General features: G+C 42.8%; 1 protein-coding gene across 6 annotated transcripts in view; it reads right to left on the reverse strand.

Annotated features, from left to right (window-relative positions):
* Positions 1-12,954, reverse strand: part of clasp1a (cytoplasmic linker associated protein 1a) — a 426,315-nt gene that overhangs the window by 280,327 nt on the left and 133,034 nt on the right. For all 6 annotated transcript variants that reach the window (XM_070875296.1, XM_070875295.1, XM_070875293.1 and 3 more), the window contains exon 8: positions 11,358-11,425. In XM_070875296.1, the coding sequence (XP_070731397.1) occupies positions 11,358-11,425 (68 nt within the window). The remainder of the gene's footprint in view (positions 1-11,357; positions 11,426-12,954) is intronic.

Raw genomic sequence — 12,954 nt, forward strand, 5'->3', positions numbered from 1 at the left:
CACAAGTTGGGTTTTGCACAATCTGTTTTGACTCAGTTACATGGGGACAGGCAGCGACCGGCAGCGTATTTCAGTACCCAACTAGACCCAGTGGCACGCGGACTACCAGGATGTCTTCCTTCGTTGGCAGCAGCTTATTATGCTATACAACAGGCTCAGGCAATAACTCTAAATCATCATACCGTTCTCTACATCCCACACTCTGTCGAGATTTTACTTACTAAATGTGCCACCCAACACCTAACTTCTGCAAGAACCACCAAGTATGAAGTCGAACTGTTATCAAATCCGAACCTTATTAAAAGATGTACTACCTCAAATCCACCACTCTACTCCCCACAGAAGAAGACGGCGAACCCCATTCATGTGAAATGGTAACCAAATTAGTGACTAAACCACGTATCAATTTAACAGATGTACCAATGTGTAACCCTGATCTAGTATACTATGTTGACAGATCAGCCTTACGAAATGATAGGGGCTAACCCAGAGCGGATTATGCAATTGTAAACCAGTTTAATGTCGTCGAAACAGCCTCTCTTCCAGACTCCTTTTCAGCCCAACAAGCCGAATTGTTTGCGTTAACTCGAGCCTGTATTCTGGCTGAAAGACAAACAGTTAATATCTACACTGACTCCAGGTATGCTTTTGGGGTATCACATGACTATGGACAAATTTGGAAGATTCGCAGGTACCTGACTTCTTCAGGAACCACTATCAAAAATGCAGAACAAGTGGAAAATCTCCTGCGAGCCATTCAATGCCCCTTGAAACTTGCCATTATCAAATGCCAAGCACGTACAGACCAGTCGAATGAGGTGGCACTTGGGAATGCCAGAGCCGATAATGCAGCTAAGTCAGCAGCTCTGTAAAAAGGGAGAATGCAGGTGTCATTGTTCCCACTAAGGAAAAATAATTGCTCAGACCCACCACCCACTATTAATGACATGCTGCCCTTTCAGACACAGGCCAGTACGGAGGAGGTGGTGACCTGAACGAAGAATAAATGTTATAAAAATCCAGAAGTAATATGGGTTCACCACGACGGCCGTGTCGTGGCGCCCAAATCCTTACTTCCATGGATTGCCCGATGTGTTCATACATTCACACATGTAGGCAAAGGGGGGATGGCAGATTCTATTTTGGCAACTTGGTATGCACCAGGTATTTCAGCAATTGCAAAACAAATGTCAAAACAAATGTCAGACAATGAATCCGGGTAAGACGGAAGAAGTAGAATCTGCCTCCCACCCAAATCCAGTAGGGCCTTTTGTACATTTACAAATGGATTTTATTGAATTGTTATTAGTTATTGTAGATGTGTTCTCTAGATGGATTGAAGCCTTTCCAAGTAAAAAGGCCGATGCCACTACTGTAGCTAAATGTTTGTTAAAAGAAATCGTACCGCGCTTCGGAATCCCTGTAAGCTTTCTAGTGATAACGGGTCACATTTCACGGGAACTGTTAAGAGAAATATGTAAAGCTTTACAGATTAATCAACGTTTTCATTGCAGTTATCATCCACAATCAGCTGAACTTGTTGAAAGATATAATGGAACGCTTAAAAATAAGCTGGCAAAATTATGCAATGACACTGGACTGAAATGGACAGAACTGCTGCCCTTAGCTTTGATGGTAATGCGATCTGCAACCAACAGAACAACAGGCCGGTCACCGCATGAGATAGTTATGGGACGTCCCCAACAACTACCTTTTACAGCACCATCTACTGCAAAACAAATGGACATCCACAAAATGGAGGAAAATATGTTGAATTATTGTATTGCACAAACCAAATGTATTTCCAGCTTTCATTCACAGGTAAAGGAAGCTCAAGTCATGCCAGCGGAAGGGAAGTGTCATAACCTGGAGCCCGGGGAATTCGTTTACATCAAAATCTTTAAAAGAAAAAGCAGTCTACAACCAAGATTTGAAGGACCATACCAGGTCTTGCTGGTGACTAATACTGCAATCAAGGTAAAGGAAAGACCAACATGGATCCATGCGTCCCATTGCAAAAGGGCACCCGACCAGGAGGAACAGAAAAAGGAAGACTGAATAAGGATCTGTATGGACTATGGGGACTGATGGTGCTGGGCTTGACAGGGTTTTACTTTGACTTATTGATTATACCAGGGGTACAGACACGCCACCGAAGGGAACTGCAAGTAAACGTATTTATGGCACTAAGTCATAAGTATGCTCAAGAAAGAAACTTGGCAAGTTGTTGGATATGTTCCCATGTACCTGTCCACTCCGAAGGGGGTATTCCCCTCAGATCTGTCCCCTTTAACAAATCAGAAATGGTAGAATGGTTGATTGTCCTATTTTGCACTAACCTAACCAAGGTGTCAGAAACGAAGGAGCAAACAGAATGGAGGTCAGCAAGGTATAAACTTACAACCTTCCAGGGATGGTACCAGCCAAATTATAACAACCGTCAGCCTCCCTTCCTATGCATTACTCCCAGAATAGGAAATCCTGAGGGTATAATATGCCTAGTGAGTAATGAGACTAAAGGACCAGAAATGGGACGCAGCAAGTGTTCCCAAATGACTAAATGGCAAGCCACAACTAATCCCACTGATGGGAGAAAGATAGCAACCTTTGGCTGGACAATGGTCCATAACCAAGCCCCAGGTGAAGGATGGGAAGGCGAGACCACTCGAGTATGAATGGCGCGAAAGGACCAGGAGCTGACGTCCTATAATTGCACCTACTTTATTTGTGGCCATAAAGCCTACCCATGGTTACCAGCCAACTGGACAGGGTCCTGTTACTTAGGATATGTGGTACCCTTTATCAGATCAATAAAGACTCGAAGGGATGCCTATGGAAATCATAGATTTAAATGGGATTTGACATGGCTAAATGGAATATTCAAGGTAATGGTGCCACCCTATGGAATAGCATCAACCGAATGGCAGTTACGGGAACTGGCTAACTTAGTCGAATCAGTAGCCAACGCAACTTCCCAAGCCTTTGAAGGGGTGAATGATGAAATGGTAGTTAGTCAAACAGTGGCTCTCCAAAATCGTATGGCCTTAGATTATCTCCTAGCCAAGGAAGGAGGGACATGCACATTAATAGGTGGAGAATGCTTAACGTATATCCCGGATAAATCAGAAGAAATCGGCAGTCTAGCTGAATACATTAGGAAAAAGGTAAGAGTATAAACAGACAGTTGGCCAGGACGGTATCACCTTGTGGGGTTGCGCATCTGGATGGTTGGGATCCCTAGAGAGATCTGTGGTACAGGGTTTGATCATATTCCTGCTGATAGTCTTTGCCCTATATCTATTATTTGTCTTGGTTAAGTGTTGCTGTGCCAGGGTGGGAAAAACCATGTTACCTACCAAGACCAAGCTAGAGTTATGGTAGCAACAACTACTGAAGGCTCTTGTGTGGAAATGGGAATAGAGAGACTGTACAAGATCAGAATGGATTAAGTTGTCCTTGTGAAGGACAAAATGGGGAAATGTGAAAATGTATTTTTATTTAAGCTGTACCACACTGTATTGTTGTGCCCTTTTTAATAAAACAAAATGAAGTCCTAGTCCTTCCAGGAATTTTGGCAACAAGCAGTCGGTTTGCATAAACAGCTAAACCTGGCTTGAAATGGCTGATAGCCACCAGACAGCTGGGAGGCAAGTCCTGCTGAGACAAGTACCCCCACCCACCATGGTGCTCTATTGTCTATACGACACCAGCTCCACTCCACCCAACCCTTTTCGAAGTACTCAAACCACCAGCCATTATCTCTTGTACAGACCTCATCCATTTGATGCAAAAAGATAACTGACCAGGAAACTGGACAAGCCTGACAATGCAAAGCAGGTAATAGCTCATTACCACACTCTCATCGAGTGATGGACGGCTGGCCAGCTAATAACCCTGACAAAAGGAAATATCTGGAAACCATGTCAGGACAAGGATGTAGTAATTAATTCTTTATCTGTATTCACTGACTGCGAGACAGAGCCAATACACAGGGAGAGGCCATAACTTGGGTTTTACTGTATAAATATCTCGTGAAAATGTACCATTTCGAAGGTGTTCACTTAGCCATTGACTGAGTGTGACCTTTCCCTTGCTAGCAAGTAAATTAAAGAAACTTCCGCCGGAGCTGAAGGTGTCTGAGTCGTTTATCGGAGGTCGAGATTTCGACAATATCCAAACTAAGGCTTTAAACAAAGTTAACTTTTAAAAAATTGTATTTATCCAATTAGTTGGCTTTGGTGTGTCGCTTAATGCCTTTAATAAAGTTTTTAACTTGATGAACTCCACCTCTTCCAAAAGCCTGGCTTGGATTTGATATTTTTGATCTGATGCTGTAGGTACATTTGGATTATAAGCATGTGCAGTGCATGTCATTACCCAGGATACATCCTTAACAGTCAGCTGTACGGAACAAATGATCTTTCTTCAACTTCTAGCAATATCTGCTTAGTTGTTTGGTGCAATTATGTAAGAATAGCTACAGGGTAAATTTCAAGTTCTTTATTTTTGATTTAAATATACTGAATTTTTTTTTAAAGAGTGCATCAAATGGTGTACATGGAAAGCAAGAGAGGGTGCGAGTAAGAGGCAGACATAATTTGATTTCTATTTGTTAAAAAAGCAACTAACTGAATTTTGAAAGCAAACAGATTGAGGTCAACAAACAAAGGGTAACAAGGGAAAAGACGCAGAAGGGTAGGGGAGATGGGAGGGGAAACAGGTTTGAGGCTGAGGGGGCCTTTGGCACTCGCCACACGTTCTTGGGGAAAGTGAGAAGGCATGGATGAGATGGACAGTGAGGGATTTGAAGATACAGAGATGAGTTAATAGTTCAAAAGGGAAGGGGGCCGGGGGTGTGAATGGTGGTAGGAAGCAGAGGAGGTAGTTGGAAGATGCAAGGAAGCATAAGTGATTGGAGGAGGGGCTGCATTTTTCCTGCAATTTCCAATGCAGCTTGCAGTCGCTGATGGCTCTTGTTCCCCACAAACATACTATGCCGCGCAAAAGGAAAGAAAAAGACAACGGTAAACAGAAAAGCAAAGAAGTGAGGGAAGCAAAGAAAAAAAACTAGGGAGAGTGCCCACGTAACATTTTTCTTCCCATCTCAACTCTATTTTTACTCATAATACGCACTCCGCTACCAAACAGTTTCCAGGTCCCAACCGTTTCTCTTGTACCATGGACATCCAGTCTCTCTACACCTTCAGCCCCACCAGGACAGTCACTTCTTTCTCGAACAAAGGACAAACTAGTTCCAATCCACCACCATACTCCTCTGCCTATCTGAACTTGTTTTTCTCCTTCCCCCACCCCGAACCACAAACCACAATGGAGATGCCCTTGACCTCGCCAGTCTCCACCGGATCCTCTGCCATTTCTGCCACCTCCAGCGCGATGCCACCACCAACCACATCTTCCCCTTCCCTTTCAGCATTCCAAAGGGACCGCTCCCTCCGTAACAGCCTAGTCCACTCCATCACCCCCAACAACCCCTCCCCTTTCCACGGCACATTCGTGTGCAATCACAGGGGATGCAACATCTGTTCCTTCACCTCATCCCTTCCCACCGTCCAGGGTCCCAAACAATCCTCCCAGGTGAAGCAGCAAGTTACTTGTACTTTCAATTTAGTATACTGCATTTGCTGGTCACAATGCAGTCTGCTCTACATTACGGAGACCAAATGCAGATCGGGTGATTGTTCAGTCTGCAAGCATGACCCTTTGTTCTTTCCCCGCCTCTGTACTTGCTTAAAAACGGTTGGTCATATTTACTTGCAACACCATATTTCTGGTCCTCTTGGATGGAGAAGAGTTGGTCTGGAATGTGTAATTTGATCTAGTCGATAGTCGTACAGACTACAGAATATGGAAGTCTAGTTAGCTTTGTGAAGATCCTCTTAATAATCTGCATTTTTAATAATAGTTGGCCTTGACTGGTAAAGTAAAAGACTTTATACTCTAATGAGTGTTTTAGTTCATTCTTTGGAGTTTTGAGAGTTTTTTTTCCTTCTGTAAGTGGAAAAATTTTTTTAATACCAAATGAAGGGACCGTGTGTGGAGTCCGTGAGTTTGGTATGCGGGCGTTTTGCTCATAAGTGCTGCTCCTAAGATTTTCCCGGAGTTTGTAGTTTTGGATTGTTGCGGATTGGACTGCAGGCTTAGGCTGGAACCTATAGTAGGAGCCAAGTGCAACGCAGCAGGGTTGGTAATGACGGTACCCAGGAGCTACACGTGAACCCCGCGCTGGGCCAGAGAGGCGGCAGAGCGTGCAGGGCCGTGATCAGACACCATCAAGCCCTGGGGGGGGGATGTTCACGTTGGGCTCCTGAGCACTTGTAGTGTGAGGGGAATCACGGAATTGGTGGTGCTAGTGCTCATGGCCCTGCTTACTCTGCTGTCTCTCGCCTTCTCCAACCTGGCGTGGGCTGAGCCCGGGGTTTGGTGGTGTCGAGGTTTGGTGGCCCCACCCCCCTATACGGGCACATGCGCAGAGGATGCAGAAGACTGTGACAATAACCAGAGTTAAAACTGCTACAGCTCTAACTTCTTCCACTTATGACAAAAGGGTATCGACATGAAACGTCAACTGTTTCTCTCCCCAGAGATGCAATCCGACCTGAGAATTTCCAACTTTTTCTATTTTTATTTCAGAAAAAAGCAGCAACACAAATACAGGAAGAACATACTCTCCAACACCCTATACAAAGCCACGGGAGATTGTATGGCAATATATTAATTCAGACTTCAAAGTCTGCGTACACTTCCCATCAACTTGTTCCACATTGATGTTCTCTGTCCAGCTTTTCAATAGAAATTGACCACATCACACAAATTATATCTTCACCCCAGTGCTAGCACTGTCTCGCCACCACTGGCAGGAGAGCACAGTTACAGCATGAAAAGTTTTACAGCGGTCATCATAATGTAGTTACATCCTCTTGCCAGGGTTTCCCACCATCAACATCCTTTAGGTCGTCACTAGCTAGAAGCTGAACTGGACCAGTCATATGTGGTTGTTATCAGCAGGGCAGAAGCTGGATACCTGCACACCCCTCAATGTCTCCCCACCATCACGAAGGCTCATGTCAGGAATGTGATGGAATACACACCACTCAACTGGATGGATGCAGTTGCAACAACACTCAAGAAGTTGATGCTATCAAGGACAAATCAGTCCGTTTCATCGGCACAGCTGCCACTGGACTAGATAGCCACCCCTCCACCATGGGTGCAATACGGCTACAGTTATTTGCACCCTCTTGAATTCTGTTGCAACTTGCCAAGCTTATTTCAACAGCTCATTCCAGACCCATGACCTACACCAACAAAGACAAACAGCATCGATAATATCCTGCAATTCCCTACCCAACATCATAGGAGCACTACTACCACAAGAACTACAGCAGTTCAAGGAGAAGTGCCCCTCCTACCTTCTCGGGGCAAGTAGGGATGAACAATAAATGCCACACAGTCACCCACATCTTGAGAACATTTTATTTTATATAAATGGCAGCTTCCGTAATAAAATGTAGATATATTTTTATATATTCCACTCTAAATTACTAAGAACTAAATGTATGACTTTAAAATGGGAACTAAATTCCATCTGCATGCCCTGGCCCAATAATTGCCTTCCCTCCAACACTGCTTCTTCTGAAAGCTACACTTGGCCCTTATGTCCCATGTGTAACACCACAGGAGATCGCTTAGTGTATTAAAATTTGTGACTATGTACTCCTGGTTGTCACACGTCCTGTGTCACAATTGTGTCATGCCTTGAAAGCTAAGAACAACTGCTTCTATTACTTTTAATGGCCAATATTGACATATGTTTTAACAGTAGGTGGTATCTTTTTTTTTTACCCGACATCTCCAAACTGCCTTTGCCACAACCCCAAAGGCTGCTCCGCTGCTTCCAAAAGGTAATTTTTATTCTTTTCATTTTATCGTATCTATATGATTGCATTCAATTCACAGAAATTGTGATCCACAACCTATGAATTTTACCCCACACATGTTCCTGACTGCAACCTGGTGCTACTCAACTCCCATGTCTGCTCCAACTCTTCCTCTTTTTCCCACCACTCTTCTTCTCACCCATCAACTCCGCTGCAATTTCTCCAGCAGTTTTTCTTCATCCCTCCTCTCCAGTCTGGCCTGGCTTTCCCACCATTGCACAACTCTATCACAGGCCACAGCGTTTTCTCTCTCTTCCTCTGCTCCATTTCAATTCCACCCCCAACCCCTGCCCCCCTCTCCCTCAAGCCATTCCCTACCATTTTACTGTACCTTCTCCTTCTCTGCTCCCTGCCATTCTCCACACCCCGCCCACCCCCCTGCCCCCCCCACCACCCCCCACCCCACTGGCAGCATTTGCAGCCGACAAGATTTCTCCATTACCTTCATTCCCATCAAAATCTACTGTAGCAAAATGGATTAGGCGCAGAAATCAGTGTAAACAAATAACACCTTGGATAAACAAAAAACACCCTGGAAGAAAAAACACCAAACACTAACACAAATCAGGTAAGTCAGGTACACAAATCTTATGCAGAGATGGATAAATCAGTAACAAAGTTCAAGATACACGTACAAAAATTCGCTGCAGAAGAAATATCAAGGCATTAGTGACATACACAAACCAGAAAGTACAGAAATGGAACAGTGGACAGAGCGAGAGTGAGAAATGTCAGTAGCAGACACAAGCCACAAATATCAACACTTGAAAATATCATAAAATCACACACAGACATCAGTCACAAACACCTAAAACCACGCTGACATCAGTAATATATTGAAAGTCTTGTATATAGCATACACTTTCTGTGCATGTCACATTTTACGTCCTATAATACACCATTGATAACATTCCTATTGTTATAATTATAAAACAGCGTTGGTGGTATTTCTCCAGCGATTTGAGGTGTCTACGGTGTGGAAATGTATTTTTATCTAAGCTTGATACCACAAGGTATTTTTGTGCCCTTTTTAATATATAACAAAATGGAGTCCTGGTCCTTCCAGAAATTTCTGCATAAAGCAGTCAGCTTGCATAAACAGCTAAACCTGGCTTGAAATGGCTGATAGCCACCAGGCAGCTAGGAGACAAGTCCTGCTGAGACAGGTATCCCCCATGGTGCTCTCCTATTGTCCATACAACACCAGTTCCACTCCATCCCAGCCTATTCGAAGTACTCAAACCACCAGCCATTATCTCTTGCACAGACCTCATCCATTTGATGCAAAAAGATAACTGACCAAGAAACTGGACAATCCTGACACAATGCAAGGCAGGTAATAGCTCATTACCACACTCTCATGGAGTAATGGCCGGCTGGCCAACTAATAACCCTGACAAAAGGAAATATCTGGAAACCATGTCAGGACAAGGATGTAGTAATTAACTCTTTATCTGTATTCAGTGACTGCGAGACAGAGCCAATACACAGGGAGAGGCCATAACTTGGGTTTTACTGTATAAATATCTCGTGAAACTGTACCATTGGGGAGGTGTTCACATTGACTGAGTGTGACCTGCCCCTTGCTAGCAAGTAAATTAAAGAAACTTCTGCCGGAGCTGAAAGTGTCGGAGTCATTTTTTTCGGAGGTCGAGATTTCGACAACGGTATATCTAACGATGTATGTATGTATGTATAACGATGTCTCTGCAAGATCCTGCAAATCCCCTGGGAGGATAGACACACCAACATTAGCTTCCTCGATCAGGCCAATATGCCCAGCATCGAAGCACTGACCACACTCGACCAGCTCCATTGGACGGGCCACATTGTTCACATGCCTGACAAAGACTCCCAAAGCAAGTGCTCTACTCGGAACTCCAACACGGCAAATGAGCCCAAGGTGGGCAGAGGAAACGTTTCAAGGGCACCCTCAAAGCTTGCTTGATAAAATGCAACATCCCCATTGATACCTGGGAGTCCCTGGCCTAAGTGGAGGAAGTGCATCCAGGAGGGCGCTGAGCACCTCGACTCTCGTCGCCGAGAGCATACAGAAAACAAGCGCAGGCAGCAGAAGGAATGTGCGACACATCAGTCCCACCCACCCTTTCCTTCAACAACTGTCTGCCCCACCTGTGACAGAGACTGCAATTCCCGTAATGGACTGTTCAGTCATCTAAGAATTCACATTGAGAGGAAGCAAGTCTTCCTCGATTTCGAGGGACTGCCGAGGTGATGTTATAAAACACGGTGTCCTCTGTGAGGAATGCCATGGGAGGTCTAACTAGAAAGCAAAATTTTGTTGACCAAGCTTTTCCTCATTCATTAACTAGCATTGTTTAGCATTCAGAGAAGGGAATCTACCACACCTACCCAGTCTGGCCTGCACATGACTCCACTCCAACACTACAGACTAGTCTCTTGTACATCCCCGATTTTAATCGCTCCACCACTGGCGGCCGTGACTTCAGCTGCCTGAGCCCCAAACTCTGGAATTCCCTCCATAAACCTCTCCGCCTCACTCTCCTCCTTTAAGATGCTCCTTAAAACCGGTCTCTTATCTGTCTCAATATCTCCTTGTATAGCTCGGTGTCAAATTGTGTTCATTAACGCTCTTGTGAAACACCTTGGGACGTATTACTACTTTAAAGGCGCTATATAAATGTAAGTTGTTGTTGGTTGTTGTTATGACTCCTGATGCGCTCAGGACGTGTATGGATGGCCAACAAATACTGTTTTCCAGGCATCACCCAAATCCCAATAACAAATTTTAACAACATCGATCATTCAGGTGCTTCGTTCTTATGTATAAGTCAGCTAGTAACAAAATTAATGAATTTTGCTGTGACGTAACAGCAGACGAACAAGATATCAAGCATTAAAAGCATGACGTCAAGCATTTAAATTATGTAACTTTACAACAGCATCAGTAATGTCAGAAGATGAATTAGAACTGAACAACTTCTCAAATGTCTAGCTTCACATTAGCCTGTAATCATTCACATAAAAGCAGGAAATGGTAGTCATTTTTTTTAAATCAAAAAGCAATAAATATTATCTTGTATAAAACACACTATTTATTTTTCTTTCCACTCTGCATTACAATTTTTTTTTAAAAAACAGCGACTGTTGACTGTACTTTTGTTTAAAATAAAACATGCATGTGACTATTTTTCCAATGGACTGGTCCAATCAAACAAGCACAAAAATAACAACTATTTCCAGCTGTTAAAACAAATACCTGTATATTTGGATTCAGAATTGGCTCCAGTGCTAAAAACAAATACTAGATCAATGCACAAGGAACATATAATCAACTCTCGTCTGTAAACACATGATGATTTTTTGGTATCCCCAATATTTTAAAAAAGTTAGAAAATAAGAACCCAGATTACTCACCAGCTGCTGAAGACAACATATTTCCAGATTTCTGAACCTCATCAAATTTTGCAAAAATTACATTCAACCTGTTAAAGAAAAGAAATAATGTACCATAAACATTTTAAACAGGAAATATAAATGAACGTCAAAATCTTTTAACACACTGAAATGGCACTTTGGAACAATAGCAAGATTCATGAATATGCAGGGGGCCACAAGAACACCAACTCTACTACTGCTCCACTTTCATGAAAAAAATAGATATTAAATTAAGATTTTTTTTTAAATAAAAGTAGTTAAATGGTACTATTCATTGTATAAAAAAATGTAGATTTGGAAAAAAATACTTTAGTAACAAAAATATTACAACTGGACTGGCATTTTATTAAATATATCCCATCATCTCTACTGAATGAAACATGTTGCTCATACTAAAGATGAACTCTCAATTATTATTCAGCACCCTGAATGCTACTCTCAAGGAATAATTATTTAGAGTCTTGAATTATCTTTTCATTGTACATTGTCTTAACAGTTGAAATATTTTTTTCTGGAAAAGGCAGCTTGCTAGACTCTGAATTTTATCAGTTTAAAGTTTAATTATTTTTAATTGATTTTGTACAATTATTTTTGTCTGTCCTAGAATTAAAATTGAGATCTTATCCCTCAACCTAGAGTGCGTGAAAAGGGTGCAAATTCAGGTCAGCACTTGCTGCAAGAGCCAAGATTCCTATTGCACCAGTAAACCAACCATTCTGCTGATTTGGAAGTTTTACATGCTGTCCCGCTTTTATCACCGCACTAACTGCTTTGATCAGTTCAACTGTGAAACAGGATTGCAAAGAGAGGTTCTGAAGGCTGACACTTAACATTACTTCAAGATGATGTTAGATGGATTTCTGGAAAACAAACTGATCATGGCCTGCAAGGCAAGGCCAATTATTCTGGAAAATAACTCATGGGTTTGGGGAATCCTGGGACTTGCATGATCGCCTGTGAAGGGTTGGAGGGAAATTTCTGACAGAACGTCTGACTTGGTTACATGTCATTGCTTTTTGTCTCTCTCAGGAGTGGGGGGTGGGAGGATAGGGCAAGAGCTGGTACACAGATGAGATCTGACAAAAGAAAGTGGTGGTTTCTTATCCTAGTTACATATTATATAATGTCAGGTCTTCCCAATTAACATGAGGCAACTGACAGGTTCTAGCAGCAATATTTCAAGAATATACTACTTTTTTTCCCCTTTTTATTATTTCTAACTTTCTTACGATACTGCCAGGACTGCTCATTTACATTATGGTAGGCTGTGGATACTACGGATAGTCTTTCCCATCCAGCTGCATCTTCGAACATCAATATATCCTTTGCCTAACAGTCCACCTTGTACCAAAAGACAGATTTCTCCATCTCATCACAGGTGACCTGGTGTAAAATAAAAATAGGTGTCGGATAAACTAAAAGACTATGACGGCCTTGTAATGAGCACGTACTGCTGCGGATCATCGAAGCAGATTGCAAGCACATATTATCAAACCAATCATGTTTAAAACAGCCACCCTGTACCCAATTACTTTCTACATGATGTTGAAACAGGGAACCTGTACAGCATGTGAAA

Source organism: Pristiophorus japonicus, chromosome 3, assembly GCF_044704955.1.
Source record: "Pristiophorus japonicus isolate sPriJap1 chromosome 3, sPriJap1.hap1, whole genome shotgun sequence".
In the NCBI taxonomy this organism is placed as follows: domain Eukaryota; kingdom Metazoa; phylum Chordata; class Chondrichthyes; family Pristiophoridae; genus Pristiophorus; species Pristiophorus japonicus.